Here is a 23,362-nt window from a genome sequence, read left to right as displayed (position 1 = left end):
TGGGTGTGACAGTGGGGGTAGTGGCAGTCTGGGTGGACTTCCCATAAGAAGTGTTTCAAGTAGACCTTGAAGGGTGGGAGGATTTGAAGATGGGAGAGAAAGGTTTGTTCTGAGGCCATGTGGCTGGCTACAATGTGGCAGTGAAAATGTCTGGCCTAACCTGATGGATCAGTGGGCTAGGTGGGCATCATGGGATGTTAGGTCAAAGAGGGTGGTGCAGGGCCCCAAACAACAGGCTGAGGCTCTGGCCTGGAGGTAGTAGGAAGCCTCTGCAGGTCCTAGATTTGGGAGGGAAGGACCCTTGTCCCAGATGTGTCCATGGCCTGTCTCCCCAAGGCCTAAGGGGTGGGACAATCCCTTAGGTTCCCTCCTGCATAGCCACCCTCAGATTTGCCTGTTTCTCAGGTCCTTAATGCTGGCACAGCCTCATCCAAAAGGCCATATTCTCCTCCTTGAGCCTCAAGCCCACTTTTATGGTGAAATCTAGCTGTAGGTACTTCTTGCTGTAGCATGGCCAGTAGGGCAGTGTCTCACCATTGGGGTTTCTGCCCAGAAGGAGGAAGGAGAGAGTTATTCAAGCTCCTCTTCACTTTGCCTCTTTCTCTTGCCCTTCCCTCATTCACCTTCCCTTTGGGAGCTGGGGACCAAGAAGGCTTTACAGAGATGACATTTAGACAGATCTTTAAGAAAGAGAAGGAAAGTGTTGGTGATGAGGGCCTCCCAGGCAGAGAGAATGCTATGTGCAAACGGATAGAGGTATGAAAGACCAGGGTTTTTGGAGGAAGCACGAGTATAAGGTTATGTAAAACAGGGGATGTGTGAAGAGGATGGAGGTAGAGAGAAGATGACACAGGAAAGATTTTGAGGATTTTCGTGCCAGGCTGAGGGGTTGGGGCTTTATCCTGCGGGCTGAGGAAGCCATGAAGAGTTTTAAGCAGGTGAGTGACTTGGTCAGATGATATTTCAGAAAGACCCCTTGAGTGTCATAAGGAGGATGGATAGAAAGGAGAGAGAATGTGGAGATGGGAAACTAGTCACAAGGCTAGCCGAAGCTCAGCTTAGATGTCACCTCTGCCAGGAAGCCACCCCTGCCCACCCAGCTCTGTCAGATACCTTCTCTGTGCTCTCATAGTACCTTCTGCTCCCCTACTACAGCAATTTAATGTTTTTGTTAAACATTAATGAGCTGCTGGAGGACAGGGGTCATGTCTGTGATGTCCTTGAATTCCAGCTCCTGGTATTGGGCTGGGCAGAAAAGAGCATTGGGAACGACTGTTGAACGCTTGAGCGAATGAAGAGTATGGTCATGGGACAGGGAGGGACACATTCTTGGGACACTTAGGACCTAGTGACTGACTGAGGAAAGGTGAGGGAGAAAGGCATTCTGCTTGGGCTGATCGTGCATTTCCTATGGGACATGCAGGCACAAATATCTGAAGCAGCTGGCCCTCGGGTCTAGTGCTGGGCAGGAAGATTGCCTAGATGTGTCGAGGGGGCCGACTCACCCTGTACAGGCAAAATTGGCTTAGTGTTTTATCATCTGAAGGCTCAGCACCTTCTCCTCACCTGTGGAATGGTCTGGGGGCAGAATGGGGTGTGGCGTTTGGAACAGAGCGTGGCGTGCTGACATCCCATCCCGCTGCTTCCACAACTGCCTCCATGCTAGGAGGCTTTCCTCTGGGAGAGCATTCCAGATAAGGAACTGACTAGCTCTCTGTGGACAGCCAATAGAGGGGTGGATCCAAATACAAAGGTGGGGAGAGCAAACACCCAATGGGGGATGTCAGGTGGGGCTTTAGCATCTTTGGAGACGGCACTCCTAAAGATGAAGCAGATCTCATCCCCATGGTCTGCCCCATCAGTGCAGGGTTTGATAATGATGCCAGTGGGAGCGTGGTACCCAAACGCATACAGTAGGCAGTGAAGTGGCATCTATGGTTAAGGAAACTGAGAAGGGCTGCAGGAAAAGTCTCTGCCTGGGCTTCTGATCCACTCCGTGCATCCCACCCACCTGCATCAAGCAGGGAAAAGAACCTGGGCTTCAGAATCAAGAAAGCAGATTTGAAGCCTGTCTGCACTACTCAGCCACACGACCTGGAACAAGTCACTCAACTTCTCTGAGCCGCAATTCCTCATCTGGAGACTGTGGATGCTAAAACTTAATTCACTGGATTGTGGCAAGGATCATGGAAGACTTCGTCTTCCCTCTTCCGAACATTTCCTCTCTTGGCTTGTCATTTAAGGTTCTTCAGTGTCTATCCTCTCCAGCCCCACCTTTGGCCTTTCACCCACATGGTCCCCAAGCCCCAGTTGGCCTGGGCAGGATCTTTAAGGTGCCCATAAGCCTGTCCTCTCAGCCAGGAAGCCTGCCTTGACCACCCTAGGCTGTCTCCTCTGGGCTGGCCTTGCCCTGCCCTCCTCATCCCTCTTCTGTGGCATCTTGGAATCCCACACCAGCCCAGAGGTATAGAGAGGGTGGGTGAGAAGTTGGTAAGCAGCATGTGTGGACAGAGTGTGGCCACTCTTGGGGACCTCCATACTGCAGTGTTAGTAGGCAGCCTGCCATGTGGAGTACATAAAGGCAATGTCCCCAGCTAGGTCCATCACATGGTTTCATAACATCTTCCCGTTATGGTCCTTGACGTCCAAATCATGATCTGAAGATTTGGGGCCCCAAAACCTCTGAGAAGCCACACTTCTCTTCTCTTTCCCATCATTCCTGGTCAACTGTCACTGCTCAAGACCTGCAGGAGGCTCTGAAGCACTTGGGCATTCCCAGAGGGGCCAAAAGAATCTGACCTGATGCCCAGGGCTACTCAAGAGGCATCCTCTGCTATTTCCACTGTGGTGGGCACCCCTCCTATTCACTTACAAAAGGCAAAAGCCAACTGAACTCCAGGCTGTTGACACCCAGAGGGTAGGGCACAGGTGCAACCTGCCCCTGTGGGTCAAGAGCACCACAGGGTTGTCTGAGAACACGCCATCATCCACCACAGGGCTCATGAACCACATGATCTCCAAGGCAAGGGGGTGTCTAGCCAGCCCTCCCACATGTCCTCCCAGGATCCCTGCAGGCTGGGGTGCCCAGCTCAGCAGGTCCCTCTCAGAGACTGCTCTAGCCATAGGCATTTTGGAAAAAGCTGTGCTTGGTGACCCCTGGGAGGGCAGGTGTGGGAGAGGATCAACAAGAGGCAGGACGAGGCTAATCAGACTTGGGACGCTTGCCTCCAAGGATCCGAGTATATCTCACTCTCTCACCTCTTGAAAATCTTTGCTAAGTGTCACCTTCTCAATGGAGCCTTCTCTGTCCCTTCTGTTTAAAGTTCTCCCCCTCCCAATATGCCTGACCTCCTTACCCTGTTCCATTTGTTGCTATTTACTTATCATCTTCAAAAGAGGTGAATAATTTATTATTTTAAGTGTTTATTGTCCCTCGACATTAAAACATCAGCCCCACTAGGGAAAGAATCTTGGCCTGAACAGTTCACTGAGTATCCTGAGTGCCTGGCACACAGTAGGTGTTCAATAAATGCTCGAATTACAGAACGGGGCCTTCTCACCTCTTGAGGGTCTTCCTGGGAGTTCAGGTGGAAGAATCTCTGAGGGGAGAAGAGGGGACTAGAAGTAAAGGAAGTCTCCCCAGTGTGCTCCTGAGACAGCGTCCCTGGGCCAGCTGGGTACCAGCTCAGGAGGGTGGCTTGCAGGCAGCCAGGTCAGAGAACCGGAAGGAAGTTCTATCTACCATCTTCTCGGGCACATGCCATTACCTCAGCCCCTGACCGCACCCTCAGGCAGTTTACCAGAATCCATGGGCTGTTGTGGTTGCTGCCTGCCAGGCAGGCAACCTTCTGTGGAGAGAAGAGGTGCTCAGGGTACTCCCATCCTGCTCCTCCTTGCTGAACCCTGGGGGAGAGGGGCCACCCAGCTTTGTCACCTTCAGCAGTTCAGGAGTGATGAAGACTCTGAGTACTGCGGTGCACTCTGGAAAATGGTCTGATGGAAAAGAGCCCGGCTAGGGATGACATCATCTGTGGGGCGGGGAGCATGGCAGCCATGAAACACACAAGTAGGGGCCACTTGGGCAGTTTTGGGTGCCTGTCTGGCCATGGCTGAGCAGCCTGAAGGGGCCAAGAGAAAGCAAGTGGCTGTGAGGGAGTCAGGAGTCCTGGGCTGGTGCCTTGCCACCTCTGGGTCTCCATATCCTGATCTGTGCAATGAGCCCCAGGGGTCCCAGAGGGGATCAGAGATTGTGGGAAAGGTTCTGCTGGTGTAGGAAAGGGCCTCCCTCTGCTGCTGGGCTAGAAATGGTGGTGGTGGTGGTAGGAATCCTGTGTAACAGGCCCTGGTTACCTGTGCTGACAACTCTTAGCTTTTCTCCACTGCCCAAGTTGAGGGAACAACTGTATCCATGACCCCTCATCCTGTCCCTCGGGCACCTCAGACTTCATGTGCTCCAGACTTGCTCCAGCCAGTCCCCATCTTGGTGGCATCTCTTACCCTACACCATCTACCCAGCCCCAGGGCCTTCCCTATCTCTTCTACTCATCCCCACACCCCAGCTGCCCCAGTCCTGTCCATTTGGCCTCCTGCACCACTCTGCAACCATCCTCTACTCTCCATCCTTCCTGCCTCTATCTTAGAACCAGCCCCCATTAGATATTGCCCATCCCCCCTCCCAGTTGGTCTCCAAGCCTCTGCTCCTGCTTCTTTCTAACCCAGTTCCAGCAGTCTTTGCCATCTCTCTAAATGCACATCCGACTGTGTCACTTCCCTGCTTAAAATATTTCCCTGTTCTCCAGTGTCTTTTGGATAAAGTTGCTTAACTTCTCTGGGCCTCACCTTCTTCATCTGTAGAATGGAGAAAACTTCTCTTTTTGCAGAATGTAGAAATGGAATATTTCTCTTTTTGGATTGTTGAGGGAATTAAAGAATGAATACATGTAAGGTGCTTAGAAGAGTGTCTGGCAAACAGAAAGTGCTCAAGTGTTTATTACTACTGTGGCCCACACAGCCCTGTGCGATGTGGTCCCTGCTCACTTCCCAGCCACGTGTCCCTCACAGGGCACCTGACCTAACACTCTAGGTCCTTGACTTCCAGGCTTCGACTGTGGCCCCAGCCCTGCCCAGAGGGCAGTTGGTGAGCTCTGTTCAGGGGTAGAGCTCTGTGGGAATGTGGGGAGGCAGGAGGTGCTGGATGATCTTTCTGGCCCCCCAGATTGGCTAAGTCTCCCTACTCTCATCATTGCCCTCCCTGGGCCTGGCTTGGTTTTCTTATCAGTGCTACCCGTGAATGGAGGAGATATCCTTGGCTGTGAGGGGCGGTACCCAGGGGTGAGGGCAGGTCTGTGGGCTGGGATGTTTGAGTACACGGAAATCTGCAGATGTTTCCATGCAGCAGAGAATGCACTCGTGGGAACACGCTGGCCTGTGTCTGTGCTGGGTCACTCAGGCACTGCACTCATCAGTCTCGAGATGCACATGGCCTCTGATGACTGGACGAACAGGGTCACATAGCCTGGGTCTCCGCCAAAGGCCGCGACGTTTTCCTGCACCCAGCGCAGAGCCGCAACCTGGTCCAGCAGCGCCCAGTTCCCGCAGGCCTGGCTGTCGCCCGTGCGGGACGCCCGGGCCTCATGATCAGGGTCCACAGCCCGGACGCCCTGCCCCTGACAGACCAGGTCTCATGACCGCATCTCTCCGTTTAGAGCTAGGCCCCGCCCCATTGAGGCGTTATCGAACGTCCTGGCCCTGGGCCCCGCCCACCTCAGGAAGCTCCGCATGCTGAGCCTGTGCTGCAGAAGCGTGAGCGCCACTTTCTCGCGGGCCGCCAGTTCGAAGCCGTCGTGCGTGGAGGCGGAGCCCACGAGGAAGGTGCTTCCTGAGAACCATACCTGGGCGAGGAAGGCCAAGGCCTGAGCATGGCAGTGGGGTGCCTGAGTGGGATGGCGCATGGATGAAGATTAAGTACTAACAGGCAGCAGGGGGTCCCCCCCCCCCCCCCCCCCCCCCCCGCGCGCGCTCACAGGGGCATACACGTTCAGGTACAGACAACTCTCTCTGAAGCGCAGCCGCTTGTATTGTTTCCATGTGTTGAAGCACGTGTAGGTGATCTGCCCCCAGGGCCCCTGATGCGCCTGCGGGCACGGTGTGAGTTGGGGCCCAGCGTGGCGGTGATATTGGGGACACTGGTTTCAACCTAGGTTCCGCAGTGAGGGAATAAAACCAAAAGCAAAATCCAGGCAACCTGTGTGTGTGTGTGTATGTGTATCCGTGTCCCAGCGGCCTCCGCTAGTGTTAGGGTCCAGAGATGGGAGTAGATTGGCCTCCCCAGGATCCATCCCCCCACCTGCCTTGCACCTGATGTCATGAGTCTGCCTGGGGAGAGGTTCCCTGCTTCTGTTGGAGACCCTGTGGGTGCTGCCAAGTCAGAAGCCTAGTTACCTTAGGCATCTCCCTGTCTTCCATGCCCCATCTTCTTCTCAGTCTCTGTTCCGCCTCCCAAACAGCTCTTGAATAGGCCCCCTCCCTCCATCCCAAGGCTGCTGCCCTGTGAAGGCCATCACTACCTCTGGCCAGGGCACTGTTCCAGCCTCTTAACATCCCTCCCAACTCATCCTCCACACTCAGGCGGAAGGGATTGATAGAAATCACAAATCTGACCATGTCACTCCCATCCTTAAAACCTCCCCTGGCTCCCCATGCCTTCAGGGTAAACTCCAGATTCACCCATACTGACCCAGGCCTCCTTTCCATCTAGTCATCTCCTTCCCAGCCACTCTTTGCTCCAGATACACATGGCCCCTTGCCTCCCACCTCCGAGCCCCTGTGCCTCTGTCCTCTGCCAAATGCCTTCTCCTCTGCTGGGCAAACTCCTGCTCATGTTTAAGGCCCAGTTCAAGTGGTGGCCTCTCTGCTGGGCACTTCCCCCTCTGCACTCCCCAAAGCTCTATCCACTGTGGACTATTGTACTGGGTTGGAGTTATTTTGATGGGTTGTTTTGCTCCCCAAGCAACCATGTACTTCCCAAGGGCAGGGATGGAGCTGGATTTATTTGAGACCTGGCACCCAGCCCAGTGCCTTGTACTGTGTGGACATCTGGTGTACTTACGGAGCTGGGCTGTCAGGCCACCTCGCCTTTCCTCCCTGCTGGCCCAGCCCCAAGGGTGGCTATTCTCATCACAGTTGGGGCTGGGCCCATTTGGCTGGATACAGGAATCCCTGTCTTCCTGTTCCTTGTCCCCTTCTCCTCTTGTCTCAGGCTGTCTTCAGTGTTTGTGTGTGTGTGTGTGTGTGTGTGTAATTCACACCTGCTTCTTCAACCCCAGAGCATCATCTACTCCCCTTCAGTCCTTCTCAACAGCACTTCAACATGCCTTGGTCCAAACCTATCCTCTACCACCCACCTTCTCCAGCAACTATCCTATCTCTCACTTCCCCTCAAGGCCAACCTTTTCAACAGGTTGTCTTCCCCTCCACTCTCACCAGCCTCTCCAAGGTCACCAGCAGGCAGCTCATCTCTATCTCTACAGATTGTCTTTGATCTTCCTTGCTTGACTTCTCGGAAGCAGCTAATCCTGGTGTTAGGATGCCATCTAGTAGACCATATCCAACATCCCACCAGGAAGACCAGGGCTCTTACAGCCAAGAACTCAGATTATGAGCAGCTGAGGCATCTGTCCCCCTCACACCACCAAAGCCATTCCCATCAGAGTCACTAATGACCTCCATCTTGCTAAATCTCCATCATCGTCTTACTTACCCTGGCAGCCCTCTATGTGGTTGAGCCCACTCCCCTTCTTGAACAGCTGTCCTTCTCTAGGCTTCCATAACACCCTGTTCTCTTGACTTTCCTGCCACCCCATTGGTGACTCCTCCTCTTCTCCCAGGCCACAACCCTTGTGTTCTTTTCATTCTTATGTTCCCTCTTCCGAATTGTTCTCATCCAGGCCTAGGGCTTTACACCATTGACATGCTGATGGCCAGTCTGCCTCCAGCCCCCTTTCTGCAAACCACCTATCCCACATCACCTAATGGACACCTCAAACTTAACATGCCTCAAAACGAGCTCTTGTTTTGCCTAAACTTGCTCTTGCCCCAGTCTTCTCCATTTCGGTATGCGGTACCCCCAGTCCCCTTGCTGCTGTGGCCCAAAACTAGTCATTAACCTTGATTACTCTTCTTCCCTCATGGCTCACATCCAATTCTCTAGCAAATCCTGTCAATTTTACCTTCAATATAAATCTAGAGTGTGACCACTCCCACCGCCTCCGCAGTACCCACCCTGGTTGAAGCCACCATCTCTGTAACAGCTTCTTCTTCTCTCCCTCCTCCCCATTTAACCACCACCCCACAGTGTGTTCTAAGCCTTCCACAGATTCTTACACCTGACACTATGTGTTCCAAACAGGCACTGTCTGACACATTCAGTGTGTTCGGTGTGTCCAGTGTTCCAACAACTGACATTGACTTCTATGCAGTGGGCACCCCAGTTTCTAAATCCCTGATCCTCAGAGGTCTAACAATGGTCATTCCGTGTTCTATCACCTGATCCATGGAGTTCCAAATAATCGTCATAGAATGTTCAGAATGCCCGGGCTTCTCTCAGTGATGGTCGGTGTTCTAACGACTCACACTCCGTGTTCCAGTAACAGTCATTCATGTTATGACAATGGACACCATGTTCTTAACAACCAGACACCCAGGATGGTCGTTGTATTTTTTTTTAATAAACCAACACCCAGGTTCTCACAGCAGACATTTTTCTAAACCCATTGCTTTATCCAACTGATGCTGAACATTGTTAACGATTGCCACAGAATGTTCTGGACAGTGGGTTACTCCACGGTCTGAGTAAACAGTAAATACACTTGTTCTGGGTAAACTGCCAAGCCCAGTGTTTCAAAGGGCAGTCATTGTCCCAACATGCTCATGTGACTCGGAGTTTGAGGCCAGCTAGAGGTTGCGTTAAGATCCTGGTACATTAAAACCGAAACTGAGCCCATGCCTTCCCCATCTCAGAGCTACTTCTGTAGGAGAGGGCTGGTAGTGCCGTATGGACTTGACCTTGGGCTCAAGCCCCATGGGAGAGGGGAGAGCTCAGGGATCACTGTGTGTGTGTGTGTGTGTGTGTGGTGAGCAAGCACTGCTCTTCACGCACATTCACGGAAACTCAACTCCCCAGCAGGTCCTGGGGGCACAGTCAGTGAGCACTGCCTCCTTGCCTAGAGTGCTCCCATAAAAGAACCAAGAACAGCATTATCAGTACCTTAAACAACATCTGGACCAATCACCTCATTATATAGGTTTGGAAGGTGAGACCCAGAATAGGTCCCAGGCCTGTCTGTGGTCACACAGTACACTCTTGTCAGTGAGTTATTTAAACCCTGGCCCAGAGACAGGCATAGGTCCACTGCCCTCCCTAGGGTCTGCCCACCTCCTAGCTGATAGTCCTCTGGTTCTTACAGAGGGGCGTAGGTGGTGGCGTCTGCTTCCTTCCCAGGGCTCTAGGGGGTCCAGGGCAGCAAACTTATGGGCACCTACTGGAGGTGTGGAAAAGGGGACTCCTAGGAAGACATTGATGGGTGTCTTCCCTATGTACATCTGTTTTCCTTGGAGGGTCTCATATTTGGTAACCAGTAAAGGCTCCTTGGTGTGCAGGGCACCTAGGAAGAGAGGAGAAGGGCCACCCCGGCCACCGAAAAGCCCCAGACCCATCTGCCACGACGCCAGCAGCAGCTTGAAGCTTTCAGAACAATTGTGTACTTGCCCATTTTTTCTGTGCTTCTCTCAGTATTTTTCTCTCTCATTATTTGATTTAAGATTTCACAACTGTGTTGGTAGGTGCATAAAATTTCCTATCTGTTATATGAAGTATTTTTCTTTGTGTCATTTAATGTGTGATTTAATGTCAATGTGTGTGTCATTTGTTTTGATTTCTATTTGTCTGATACTGATATAACTACACCTCTTTCTTGTTGCTAACATTTGCCTGGCATATTTCTGGGAAGAAATCACACATGTATATGCATTCTCACTCATATATATGCTCGCATTAATACTCACATCTCCATGCAAATTTATACATACATAGGTATATATGAGCATAGCTCATTTACAAAGAAACATGCAGAAATACAAGAGCACACCCATATGCATATATATATGCATATAAGTACAGTTATACATAGGTTACAATGTATCCGTATGCAGCATACATTCACATATTATACACACACACACACACACACAAACACACAAACACACGTACCCACTAGAAACTTACACACACCATAGCCAGCTCTTGGAATAGATATGAACTAGGCTAAGTTGAATGTATCCTCTGCCTCTGGGCACTACTTCCTCTTGTAGGCTCTCATCCTGCCCTACTCTTGTTGCCAAGGGTAGCTGAGGGGCAACATCTGTAGCCCCTTCCTGAAGCACCCATGTCATTTTTTCCCCTCCTCCCTCACAAAACTGAATTGTTTTGTGCCCTGGTTCTCTGGGCCTCACTCTGCAAAGTGACAGAAAGCAAATCTGATCCAAGTATTATTGAACTTGGCTGTGCATCAGAATCATCTGGGGAAATCATTGCAAAAATACCAATTCCTAGGCCCCACTCATACCCTCTGAATGAGAATCTCAGGGATGCATCAGGAAATTAAGATTTAAAAACCCCTCCAGGAGGGGCCAGCCCCGTGGCCCAGTGGTTAAGTTCGTGAGCTCTGCTTTGGCGGCCCACGGTTTCGCTGGTTCGGATCCTGGGCATGGACATGGCACGGCTCATCAAGCCGTGCTGAGATGGCATCCCACATGCCACAACTAGAAGGACCCACAACTAAAAAAAAATACAACTATGTACTGGAAAAATAAAATCTTTTTTAAAAAGAACCGACCCTCCAGGATATTTTTTTTTCCAATTTTATTTATTTATTTATTTTTAATTGCAGTAACATTGGGTTATCACATTATATAGCTTTTGGATGTACATCATAATATATTTCAAATTCTGTGTAGATTGCATCATGTTTACCACCCAAAAACTAACTATAGAAAAATATGGAACGCTTCATGAATTTGTGTGTCATCCTTGCGCAGGGGCCATGCTAATCTTCTCTGTATCGTTCCAATTTTTAGTATATGTGCTGCCAAAGCGAGCACCAGGAAATTTTGATGGAACTGGTTTTTGGAAAAGCATTTGGAATTGGTGTTGTAGAGCACACCATCACACCCCCAGCTGCAAGTGGCCAAAAATACTTCTCTGCCCATGTCCCCAGGTCTCTGCAGTTCTTACATAAGCAATATCTGGGCACAAAGGAGTGGCTGTAATGGTGGCCCTTCAGGCACGGAGGCAGGCCAGCGGGGGTAAGGGGCTACCTCAAACCTCCTCTCTGTGTGCAGTTCTTTGCAGTTACAAGGCCCTTTCACATGGTCCTCTCAGATGGGCTCTCATTGGCCCTGGAGGAACTGGGGGAGGCCTGGAGGCCCAGAGAGAGGCAGTGACCAGCCTGAGGTCTCACAGGACAGAGACAGAAGGCCGAGGTCTGTCACATTACCCGGCTTTGCCAGGAATCCTGGGTCCACTCATGATTGAATAGCTAACAACTATGATTTACTGATCCTTTGCTATAGACTGGCACCGTGCCAAACACTTCACATACACTATCTCATCTCATCCTCCTAAAAACTTAGAGGGTAAATGTTATTATTTTCCCACTAGACAAATGTGGAAATGCAAGCTCAAAGGGGTTATATAACTTGCTCAAGGTCTCACATCCTAGCTCTGCTCTAAAGGGCGATGTTTTACTCTTCCCACCCCAGCCGCTGGGGGGCCCCTGAACACGTGGCAGAGTGCTCCACACTCAGGAACAGGAGCCCTGGCGGAGTGGTCTCCATCCCAGCTCTGTCACCCAGAGGCCGTATGTAAGCATTTATGAAAACAATATTCCACTTTTTAGTAGTCATAAAATGCTCATTAAAACCAGGGCTTACAACTTCCACCTAATAAATTAAAAAATGACGGCACCCAATTCTGGCAAAGACACAGTGAAAACGACGTTCATATATACTGTTGGTGGAAGATAAATTGACACGTCTTGAGAAAATAATTTGGCAAAATGTGTGAGTCATAAAATGTTCACATGCTTGCACGCAGTAATTCCAGTTCTCTCCCTCATAAAAACAGTCAGAAACACATTAAGACAAAGACCTTTATGAACCCCAGTCGTACATACCACAGGGTGTACTGGAAGCGTTGTTTATATCTGGGAACCAGGCAAAGTGAATATAACTATAAACTCAAGTTATAAATTGCTTATGATAAGATTTTAAGTGAAAAAAAGAGCAGAGTATAAAATTGTATACATGCTAATATCACAGCTATGTACAAATATGCAATGAGAAGACGAAAAAAAATGCACCAAAATGCTAAAGGTGATTTTAGCAAAATTTCTCTCAAATTCACACAATTTTTAATGCATTTATATAGGCAAAACTAATTTATGATGGGGTCAGAATAGTTTTACTTTGAGTCTATTGACTGTGAAGGGGCACGTGCAGTGCTGGAAATGCTGTAGAGCTTGAGCTGGTAGGTGTTGCACGTATACATCCACACACACTAGTGTACATATACTAATATGTACTAATTTTATATAATATTAATTTTATAAAGAATGTAAACATAAAATAATAAATTATGACCATAAAATTATATAAATTATAAAATATATTTCATAAAAAATATAAATACAAATATCCACACCCCGAGCTGCTGGGTGGATTAGCGCTCTGGAATAACGTCCCCATCTGCCGAGACCTTGTCTAGGTGCCCCTTCCCCAATGCCCCCAGGAGAGGTCGAGCTGGGGGCCTGTCTCTGTGTCCTTCACGTCCCTCTTGCCTGCCCCCCTCAGGAAGTGGGGTGTCTTACTCAGGGCTGTCTGTATCATCAGGCAGAGGGTGAGGCTCAGGCACAGAATCCGGCTCATGCTCTGGCTGGCCAGCTCCTGCCACGGGCTGGAGTGATGTCCACGCTGCAGATGTCTGCTTGTAGCTGTGTCTACAGTGCATGAGCACTGAGAGTCCCACTTTTATCTTTCCTCAATCCGCATTAGCAGGTGCTGGGGCAGGAGAAACTGTGACCAGCCCACAGCCTTGTCTCAGCCTTGGAGTGACAGGTCCTTATAGACGGACTTGGCTCTTCAAAAAACTAACCAAACTGCAATCTCTGCCCAGTTTGCTCATCTGTGCAACGGGCTTAAATTTGAGCTAGTGTGAGTCAATCTCTGAGCACATAGGAGGTGTGAAGTTGGGAGCAGAACACTGGGACACTTGGACCCTCAGCCCCCAGGTTTCCTCTCTGTGAATTTAAGGGCCTCAGGCCTCCTTGCTCCTCTCTTCTTTGTCCAGTCTCTTCTTCAGGTGCTCCTCACCCTTCCTCCTACACCCTGACTTTTAGACAGTATCATCACAGAGTGGCAGGCTCTGCGCCACGTAGAGGAAGTCCCAGGGGGAGCCATTTCTACATGGTCACTACTCTCACAGGCTCATAGTCCAGTTGGGGCAGCTGGACCTAGAAGAAACCATGATTTGGGTGCCCAGAGGGGCTGAAATCCAGGCTCTGACAAGGTTGGTTTATCTGTATGCACTAAGCATTTGTCACTCAAAGCAAGTGCCAAGCTAGAGAGTAAGGACAAGGGAAGGGGGTGATGGAGAAGGCAGACAAGACCATAAATGCCAGGACTGGGAGCCAGTCACATGTAGACTACCTTATCCAGCTGTGCAGCAGCTTGGCCAGTTCTGTGTGGGCCTTAAGGACTGGTCCTGCCAACAGCTGGCCCCACTGCTGCCACCTCTCCTGGGGGAAGAAACGATCCTTCACCTGGTCCACATGGAAAGCAGTTGTGCCAGGCCAGGCACTCAGTGGAGTGCCTAGGACTCATGAGGGTCCCATCCAATTCTCACATGGGGCACAGGGGATGTTGAATGGTTAGCTCGGTCAGCCAGGTGGCCCTGGTGCAAAACTATCTTAAGAGTAATAATCTGAGATTCTGATATGTAATATTAGATGACTCCTCTCTCGAGTCACCCAGCATCCTCTCTTCTTTGGGGGAGACTGAGGCCCCATCTGGTCTACTATTGGGCTTTACATGTACACAGACATGTCTGACGGGTGGGGTGGGGTGTCCTTAGAGACCAGATCGCAGAGTGAAGCCAAGGTCCTAGAAAGAGGAGCCTAGGCTTGGAGCTGGCCCAGAAGTTGGGCCTACGGTAAGGCAGAGAGCATGGTTCTGGGCCCACCAGAGTTCTCACCTGACCTCCCACCCATGGGATGCAGTAAAGGGTACCTGCGAGGGTGGAAGAATCATCTCACTGAGCTGAGATCCCGGGCCCAAGCAACTCAGCTGTCGGTGGACCCTCACCGGAGTATATCAAATGGGGGGAGTTACTCTTCTCCCTTCCAAAGAGCATGAAAGGTAGCTGCTACAGACCCAGGGAGAGCGTGTCTGTCAGGATGGAACCATCAAGGGACCTTCTGGACCTTCAGGCTAGCAGAGATTTGTAGATGAGCAACACTGAGGAAGCCTAGAGGCCAGTGCCAGGAGTAGGGTAGGGGAGGCAAGGGTAGGGGAGTATAGCCAAGACCAAGCAACAGATGGTGGATACAGAAAGGGAGGGGCTCGGCCAGTGTGCCTGGCCACCTCTGCATCAACAGGTGGCTTCTCAGGAAAGTACAGCCTCAGCTCAGCTGTGGACTTGATAACCCCCAGGGCCCCTCCATGCCCTGGAGGCTCCTAAACAAAAGAAGTCCAAAACTTACGCTCTGAAAACTACGAAATATTGTTGTAAGAAATTAAAGTAGATCTAATGGGGAAACATGTCATGTTCATGGATGAAAGGATTTAAGATGGTGATATTCCCTAAATTAATCTCCAGATTCAATGCCATCCCTATAAGAATCTCAGCTGACTTCCTTGTAGAAACTGACAAGTAGATTTCAAAGTTCGTATGGAATCGCAAGTTACCTAGAATAGCCAAAACAATCTTGAACAAGAAGAAAGTAGGAGGACTCATATTTCCCTATTTCAAAACTTATTGTAAAGAAATGGTAATCAAGAGATGGTGATACTGGCATAAGTAAGACATACAGGTTAATGGAATAGAATTGAGAGTCTGTAAATAAAGCCATGTGTCTATGATCAGCTGATTTTCAACAAGGGTGCCAAGACGGTTCAATGGGGGAAAGAATGGTCTTTTCAACAAACGGTGTTGGGACAACTGGAGAGCCATGAGCAAAAGAATGAAGAAAGTGAAGACAACCCATAGAATGGGAGAAAATATTTGCAAATCATATATCTGTTAAGGGAATTGCATCCAGAATGTATGAAGAACACTTACAACTCAAGAACAAAAAGGCAGACAACACAATTTAAAAAGGGACAAAGGATCTGAAGAGATGTTTCTCCAAGGAATATATTTAAAAGGCCAATAAACACATGAAAAGATGTTCAACATCACTAGTCATCAGGGAAATGCAAATCAAACCAAAATTAGATACCACTTCACACCTACGAGAGTGGCTAGAAGAAAAAAGTGAGATAATAAATGTTGCCGAGAAATGGAGAAATCTAAATCCTCACAGACTTCTGGTGGGGAAGTAAAATGGTGCAACCACTTGGGAAGACAGTCTGGCGATTCCTCAAATGATTAAACAGAAGACTTACCATATAATCTAGCAATTCTACTCCTAGGTGTATATATATCCAAGAGAGATGAAAACAAATATTCACACAAAAACTTGTACATAGAAGTTTATAGCAGTGTTATTCATAATAGCTACAAGGTAGAAACAACCCCAATGTCCGTCTCCTGATGATGAATGGGTAAACAAAATGTGGTCTCTCCATATAATGGAATATTATTTGGCCCAAAGGAACAAAGTACTGATACATGCTATAGCATGGATGAATCCTGAAAAAATTATGCTAAGTGAAAGATGCCAATCACAAAAGACTACATATTATATGTTTCCTTAATATGAAATGTCCAGAATAGGCAAATCAATAAAGACAGAAAGTAGATTAGCGGTTTCTTAGGGTAAGATAGAGGAGTGATAGCTAAAGTGTACGGGGTTTCTTTTTGAGGTGACAAAAATGTCCTAATATTGACTCTAGTGACGACTGCACATATTGTGAATATATTAAAAATCCTTTAATTGTACACTTTGAATAGGCGAAGTGTATGGTATGTGAATTATATCTCAATAAAGCTGTTTAAGAAAAGAGGAAAGCTAATATGAAAAAGATACAATACCAGTATTTTGGCAAGGATTTGGACCAACCAGAACTCTGATGCGTTGCTGGTGGGAATGTAAATTGGTCCAATCACTTTGGAAAACTGCTTGGCATTATCTACTTAAGTTGCAAAACTGCACACTATGACTCAGCAATTCCACCTCACTCCACCAACAGTTTCTACCAGCTAGGTAGAAACATACTGAAGGAAATGTTTCCATATGTTCGCCAGAACACATGTGCTAGAAAGTTCCTATCAACACTATTTACAATAGCCCCAAAATGGAAACTACCCAAACGCCTGTTAGAAGAAAGGAGAAACATGTCGTGGTATATTATTCACACAATGAACTGCTCTGTAACAATGAGATGGAATATCTACAACTATATACAGCACCTTGGCTGCATCTCACAGACATAATGTTGAGTGAAAGTAGCCTGACACGAAGAGTATGTACTGTATAATTTCGTTGATATTCCATCTCATTGAGTCATACACTGTATGATTTTATACAGCAGGCAAAACTAATCTATGCCATTGGGGGTCAGAACAGCAGTTACCTTTGAGGAGTAGTGACCGGAAAGAGTGTGAGGGGGCTGGTTCCAGGAGCTAATAATATTCTGGTTTTTGGGCCAGGTGCTGGTTACATACTGGTGTATTCATTTGTGAAATTACTCCAACTGTATACTTAGTATTTGTGTACTTTGTTGTACATACATTATGCTTCAACATAAAAGTTTACTAAAAATAAATAAAGGAAAGAGTTAGGGGGAATTTTGTGGAAGGAATGACTCTTGAGAGAGTGTGAGCCCGGGCAAAGTGCAGAGCTATAGACTGTCTCTGGAGGCACTCGGAAGGCAAGAGTGAGCTGCTGAGGGGCTGGTCCGGTGGCGCAGCGGTTAATTTCATATGTTCCGCTTCAGCAGCCTGGGGTTCGCCGGTTCGGATCCCTGGTGTGGACCTATGCACTGCTTATCAAGCCATGTTGTGGCAGGTGTTCCACACATACAGTAGGGGAAGATGGCGTGGATGTTAGCTCAGGGCCAGTCAGATGTTAGCTCAGGCCAGTCTTCCTCAGCAAAAAGAGGAGGATTGGCTGCAGATGTCAGCACAGGGCTGATCTTCCTCAAAAAAGAAAGAAAGAAAGAAAGAAAAGAGTGAGCTGCTGAAACCTCTCAGCCCTGAGAAAAGGATGAGATTCTATTTTGGGGTGGGGGAAAAGGAATCAGAAAAAATATTTGCTTTGAATGTAAGCTTCGGTCACCATGTAATGAAGTAATCAATGCTGGCTCCAGAACAAGGAAGGGAAGGGGGTGTTAAGAGGTCTGCTGCCTAAGGGGTGCTCAGGGAGTGTTTCTGGGGATGGAGAGTCACATCCAAGTGATTGGGAAGTATTTTGGGGAGCCCCTGGGGCGTGGAGGGGCACCCAGGAGTTGTTAGCAAGTCCACAGCTGAGCTGAGGCTGAGCATTATTGAGGAACCACTTGTGGACACAGAGGTGGCAAAGGGCCCTGGCTGAGCCCCTCCCAGAGGGCTCCCATCTGCCCCATGTAGGTGGGAGGTCAGGTCAGAACCCTGGTGGGCCCAGAACCATGCTCTCTGCCTTCACTCCAGGCCCCTACTGGGCTGGCTCTGAGCACAAGCTCCTTTTCTCCCTAGGACCCTGCAATCTGGCCTCTAAGGACACCCCACCCCACTTGTCAGATATGTCTACGTATGTCTAAACCCCAATAGTGGACTAGATGGAGCCTTGGTCTTCCCCAAAAAACGAGGGATGCCGGGTGACTCACGAGAGGAGTTGCCTAGTGCTACATATGAGAATCTCAGATCTGGCCCAGCCAAGACTCTTTCCAAACATCTTTATTGTTGTTATAGTCATCATTATCATTATTCTTATTGTATAGATAAGGAAACTGAGACTCAGAATGGAGAAATGACTTGGCCAAGGCCCCACAGGAAGTGTGAGCTGCATTGCCACAGATGGAAGGTGGCTTATTGCCAGTGCAAAAGAGCAGGAGAACAAAGGATGGGGACGTTCACTCATGCTGTTCCCTCTGTGTGGAATGCCCTTCCCTGCATTGCCAACCAGGTGAACTCCTAGTTACCCTCCAAAACTCATGTCGTCCCCTTCCAGGGTGCCTTTCTGGATGGGCCACACTCCTACAGGACAGAGTCATACCCCTGCAGCCTCTTACATGAGACCAACCTGCCCAGGATTATTGCATAGATGGAGAACCCAAGTCTTCCCTGAGAGGGAGGGACCTGCCTGAGCTCATGGAGACACTCAGCCTGGAGCCTGGCTCCCAACGACTGCCCTGGCCGCCCTGGCCGCCCCACGTGGGCTTATTCCATGGCCTGGAGGAGGCCTGGGATTGGGGTTGCCCAGTAAGAAGCTCAGACCTCAGCCTGCTCTCATTGAACATCTGGCCCAATTAGGAGATAACAGGGGAATTCCCACCATCCACCCATATTTTTCAGGTGGGCCTAAGGTGGGGCAGTCCCAACCCTGGCTTCAGAGGCCCCGGGGTACCTTCAGGCCCTCTTGCTGCCGCCGCCAATACTGTCTCTTTCCCAGAACTCTGGCCTGGCATTTCCAGCACCACGTCCCAAGCGCAGGCTGAAACCCAGGTTGCCTCCAGCTGGCCACCCAGGTGCCAGGGTGCAGCGCCGCGGGAATGGAGGTCCTGGAGACCGAGGTGTGGCTGAGGCTCTGGGAGGTTGGGAAGGGCCAGGAGCCTCACCCATGTTTTGATATGAGGGTCACAGAGAGCCTGACAGGGGCTTGCCCCAGTCACACTGCAAGTCACATTCCTCCAGCCCTCAGGGTGGTGACTTTTGACAGCTCCCGGACAAGGAGGTGGTCCTGACAAAGGCTGGGCATAGTTCCTGGGGGTTTGCCCTGGCTCTGTCTCATCCCTTGTCTGCCACAGGGAGGTCCCCTCAGGAGGCAGGGATGATCAAATGATCAGCGCCCACCCAGTCAACTTTGCTGCTCTGAGACCCCTGTGGTGAGTCTAGGTCAGCTCTGAGGGCTGCCTGGTCTCCTAGGAGACCCTAGAGGGTCCACTACCTTCCACTGCCTCTGTGGGTAGGGAGGCTCGACACAGTCCTCTACCCTGCAAGCTCCCTGACACCAGCAGACCCCATCAATGGGAGATGAGGCCCCGGAGGCTGGTTGCAGGGAGCGTTGTACATGCTTACCAACCCAAACGTCCAGAGTCCAGGCCTGAAGGACAGAGGGGGCTTGTACCAGCATCTGAATGAGAGCAGTGCTGGCCTCTGTCATCTCTCTGTGGGCTGTGTTGCCATGGTCTGAAGCTGTTGCCTTGCAAAACCCCTCCCTCGGGGCCTCCCTTGCCAGCCTCGCTACCTATTAGAATCCCAGTCCCTCCACCTACATCAGCCTCCTAAACCCCAGCGTCTAGAAAGCCCACTCTAGACATGAGGGCACACTCTGGAGGGGAAGGAACATGCACTTTGGAGGCCAATAGACTTGGGTATGAGTCCTGGCTCTGTCCTCCCTCTCTGTGTAGCCTCAGGCAAGGCACTTTCCCTCTCTGATTCTCAGTTTTCCTCATCTATAAAGTGGGGATCCATTCAGGACCCTAGAGGACTGCCCAAAGGTCCCAGAGGACCACTCAGGACCCCAGAGGACTGTCCAGAGACCTGAGGGAGAGGATGGATGTGAGTAAGTTTGAGCACAGAGGAGAGCTCAGTAAGTCTCCTTGTGGGGACGCCTGGCCAGCTGATTGCCTTGTGCCCTCGGGCCCTGCTCAAGGCCCCAGAATCAGAAAAGGCCAATTCAGGGACAGTAGGGAGGGGCAAACCCAACCCAGGAGAGGCTCGAGTGAGCAATGATGCCTCAAGTCCTGAGGGGTCTGGGGCTGATGGGAAGTGAGGCCTAAGGGCCAGTGCAGAGGGAGGAGGGATGTATGGACGCCACTGTTCTCAGGTAGCAGAGCTGGTGTTCCCCTGCCAAGCTTCTTTCAATTCTTGGAGTAGCCCTCCCAGGGCCTGGGCAAGCTGGGCTGGGAACTGTGGAAGGAGGGGAGGTGGTGGGTCTAAAATTCAAGAGGAGGGGCTGCAGGTAGAGTGGAGGAGGGGCTTGGATGACGGCTTCCCTGAGACCCTAAGGGAGGGCTGGGGACTCCCAGAGGGCACTCAGCCTACCATTCAGAACATCACAGGGCTCCATCTGCCACCTCTTCCGGTCAGTTACAGGCCCAAGAGTGGTTTTAAGGTGGAAAAGGCCCATGCCCAAATTATGATGACATCCCCTAACATCCCCCAATTCTTCCATCTTTAAATTGCAGGTGAGGGAGCAACATGATTTTCTCAGACAGTGTAATTGGAGTCTGTGTCCACATCTACACCAGGGAGCATTTACTGAGCATTTGCTGTGTACCAGGCACTATTCCAGGCACTTTACAGTTAATGATCATTCAACACTCTCAGTAGGTCTACGAGGGGGAACACCATTATTGCTACCATTTTACAGATGGGAAAACTGAGGAACAAAGAAGCTAAATAACTTGCTCAGATACACATCCAGTAAATTGCAGAACTGGATTGGAACACTATTGGTGTGTATGTGTGTGTGTGTGTGTAAGTTTGGTGCTTTACCTCTGGGTGTCTGGGTCCAGGTGTCCACGTATGATCCCACAGCACCCCCTGGTGCTCACAGAGCTCACACAGCCCTTCCTGGGACTCGGCCGCAAGGAGGCCCCCTGGGTGCACCGGTCTCCGCACTGCAGGGCCCAGCAAGTCTGAGTCTGTGGGTGCCGCCTGGCTTGTCCCCACCAACTCTGCAAGGCTCCTGGCTCCTGGTATCCGTTGGCAAGGGAGGGACATTCCGTGAGCCTCAGGGGCAGAGGCCCAGGGAAGAAGGACTAGAGAGGCAAGAGGAGCCAGATCCCAGGAGCACTCACCTTGTGTGAACACCCCCGCCCCGCCCCACCCCAGCCACTGGGGTGCCAGGCCATTCCCCCTGCTCCCCGTGTGGAGGAAGCTCTAGGAGCCGCAGGGAGGGGAGGGAGGGAAAGTTGGCAGTGGGACAGGGTCTGAGGCATTGCCTACCCTCTCCAGAGCCCTCTGGCGATGGTGACACCAAAGCCTGTGATGGTGCCCCACACGGCTGCCAGGTGTGGTGCACCTTCAGGCTTGCAGGAAGAGGCTCTGTGTATGTCCAGCGTGGGCCAAACTGAGTCCTTGATTCCCAGCCCAGTCCTGCTCGCCTCCAAGCTGCCCCTAGGAGTCTTCCTTCCCCTCACCTTCGTGTCCCGCCAGTCGCCAGGTCTGTCTGCCAGTCACCAGGTCTGTCAGTCAACTCTAAATCCAGAACCCACCAGTGCCTCTCCGTCTACCTGGAAGCCCGCGCTGGCGCCCTCTCTGCTCTGCACCCCCACTCTCACCATCCCCCCAAACACCCTCCACACGGCAGATCTGTGCATGTCGCCTTCCCAAGGCTCTCCATTTCCCTCAAGTCCACACCCCCACTGCAGCCCGAGGCCCCTCACAGTCCGACCTCTCCAGCTGTGCAGAGCTATGTTTCCTCAGCACGTCTCAACCTCCAGGTCTTTGCTCCTGCTGTTCCCTCTGCCAGGAACAGCCTTTTCGCGTGCTCCCCGTCCCTCGAGTCTACTACTCTGGCTGCACATTTGAGTTAAGTTCTGCTTGTCCTTCAGCTCTCAGCTTAGACGTCTCTCCTTCCCAGTCCCCGATGTCAGGGCCAGTCTAGGCCTCTGTGCTCCTAGAGCCCTTTGTGTCCCCAGGAACACACTGTGTGAGTGGGGCCTGCTTCCTTGTCAGGATCTCTACCAGCTTGTGGGGACAAGCTTTCCTGGTAGAGAGAAGGGGACGAGAACAAGAGGCCTTCAATGCCACATAAGGGCTTGGCTTGCCCTAAGGGTAACAGGGAGTGCGTGACTCAGAGTCCCTCTGGCTTTATGTCTCCCCTTCCTGCCCCAAATAGACTTCAAGTGCTCCCGACTGCAAGTGCTCTTCAGGAACCACCGGTAGCCAGGAACTCCGTCTGACTGAGACCGGGTGTCTGTGGATTGCAGCTGGTGGTATGGGATAGTGGGGGCAGGTGAAGCCATTATGATAGGTATTAAAATCCAGATGTTTCAAGGGAATGGCGCATTGATCCTCAAGAAGAGAAATATTTACCCCCACTCAGAAACCTCTGGCTGCTTTGCATCTGTTGTAGCCTGAGTGGGTAGCCTTCTTCTTTTCTCTGTGACAACAGCCTGACTGATGCACCAGCCCAGACACCCTCCCCCAATCTGTTCTGTGTCCTGGTAGGTGCTCTGGGAGCTGTGCTGAGTTCCCCTAGAAGTGGTCTCCCCTAGCCCAGAGGGGAGGGGTCCCAGCTAGGCCATAAAGGGTTGAGGCACTAGGGCTGGGAAGCTTGCCCTTCACGTCCTAAGGGTCAGGGCTCTGGCCCTGCTGGGCTCTGCTCTGTCTTGTTCAGGAGCAAAGACTGGACAACATGGAGAAAGGGGACCTCCCCCAGCTCTAGTAAGAGGCCGCTAGGGGATGAGATCTGTTCTAGGCAGGATCCCCTGATGCCTTAGCACTCCCCTCACCCCAGGTCTCTGCCTTTGGAGTCTACCCACCCTCTGGCCAGGGAGGACACCGTCTGTGCAGCACTGAGCATAGCTTTGGCACCTGAAGGGTCTGGGTTCATGTCCAGCAGCCACCATTCACATACTCTCTCAGCCTTTTACTCACTCACCAAACAGGCCCTGACTCCAGGTCCTGCTTGATCCTGGTATGGGACACGCAGAGTAGGGTCAGGCTGATTTCCACTCTCAGAGCTCCTCAGAGCAGGAAAGAGACAGAGACATAGAGAGTGCTAGCCTAGAGTGGGCTATGCTGTAAGGGACACAGACTCAGGGCCAGGCCCAGAGAAGACAGGGAAGGTTTCCTGGAGGAGGAGGTTCCTCTGGGGAGTTTGAGGAATGAGCTGGAACTTTCAGTGAAGCAAATGGGAAAGGCGCTTCAGGAAGAAGGAGGAGTTTGTGCAAAGGATCCCAAGGAGGGAAGCAGATGATACTTCAAAAGAGCACAATG

At 50.7% G+C, this 23,362-nt stretch overlaps 1 protein-coding gene and 1 non-coding gene across 2 annotated transcripts; both read right to left on the bottom strand.

Moving 5' to 3' along the window:
* Positions 1-409: 409 nt before the first annotated feature.
* On the bottom strand, positions 410-22,998 carry CES4A (carboxylesterase 4A). Its single transcript, XM_070262876.1, is given in 17 exon segments — positions 410-545; positions 1,506-1,578; positions 1,818-1,932; positions 2,873-2,944; positions 2,947-3,015; positions 3,561-3,599; positions 3,743-3,760; positions 3,762-3,850; positions 3,928-3,978; positions 3,981-4,012; positions 5,446-5,617; positions 5,765-5,891; positions 5,973-6,125; positions 7,501-7,510; positions 9,463-9,489; positions 9,491-9,662; positions 12,924-22,998. Coding segments are annotated over 17 exon segments (1,413 nt in total). The 5' UTR covers positions 12,982-22,998.
* Positions 11,050-11,157, bottom strand: LOC111773025 (U6 spliceosomal RNA). The gene has a single exon (XR_002807232.1). It is a non-coding gene; the product is annotated as a U6 spliceosomal RNA (small nuclear RNA).
* Positions 22,999-23,362: the final 364 nt, after the last annotated feature.

This window comes from Equus caballus, chromosome 3 (assembly GCF_041296265.1).
Source record: "Equus caballus isolate H_3958 breed thoroughbred chromosome 3, TB-T2T, whole genome shotgun sequence".
Lineage (NCBI taxonomy): Eukaryota > Metazoa > Chordata > Mammalia > Perissodactyla > Equidae > Equus > Equus caballus.
The sequence above is the reverse complement of the archived record's forward strand: the minus strand, read 5'-3'. Positions and strand labels throughout refer to the sequence as shown.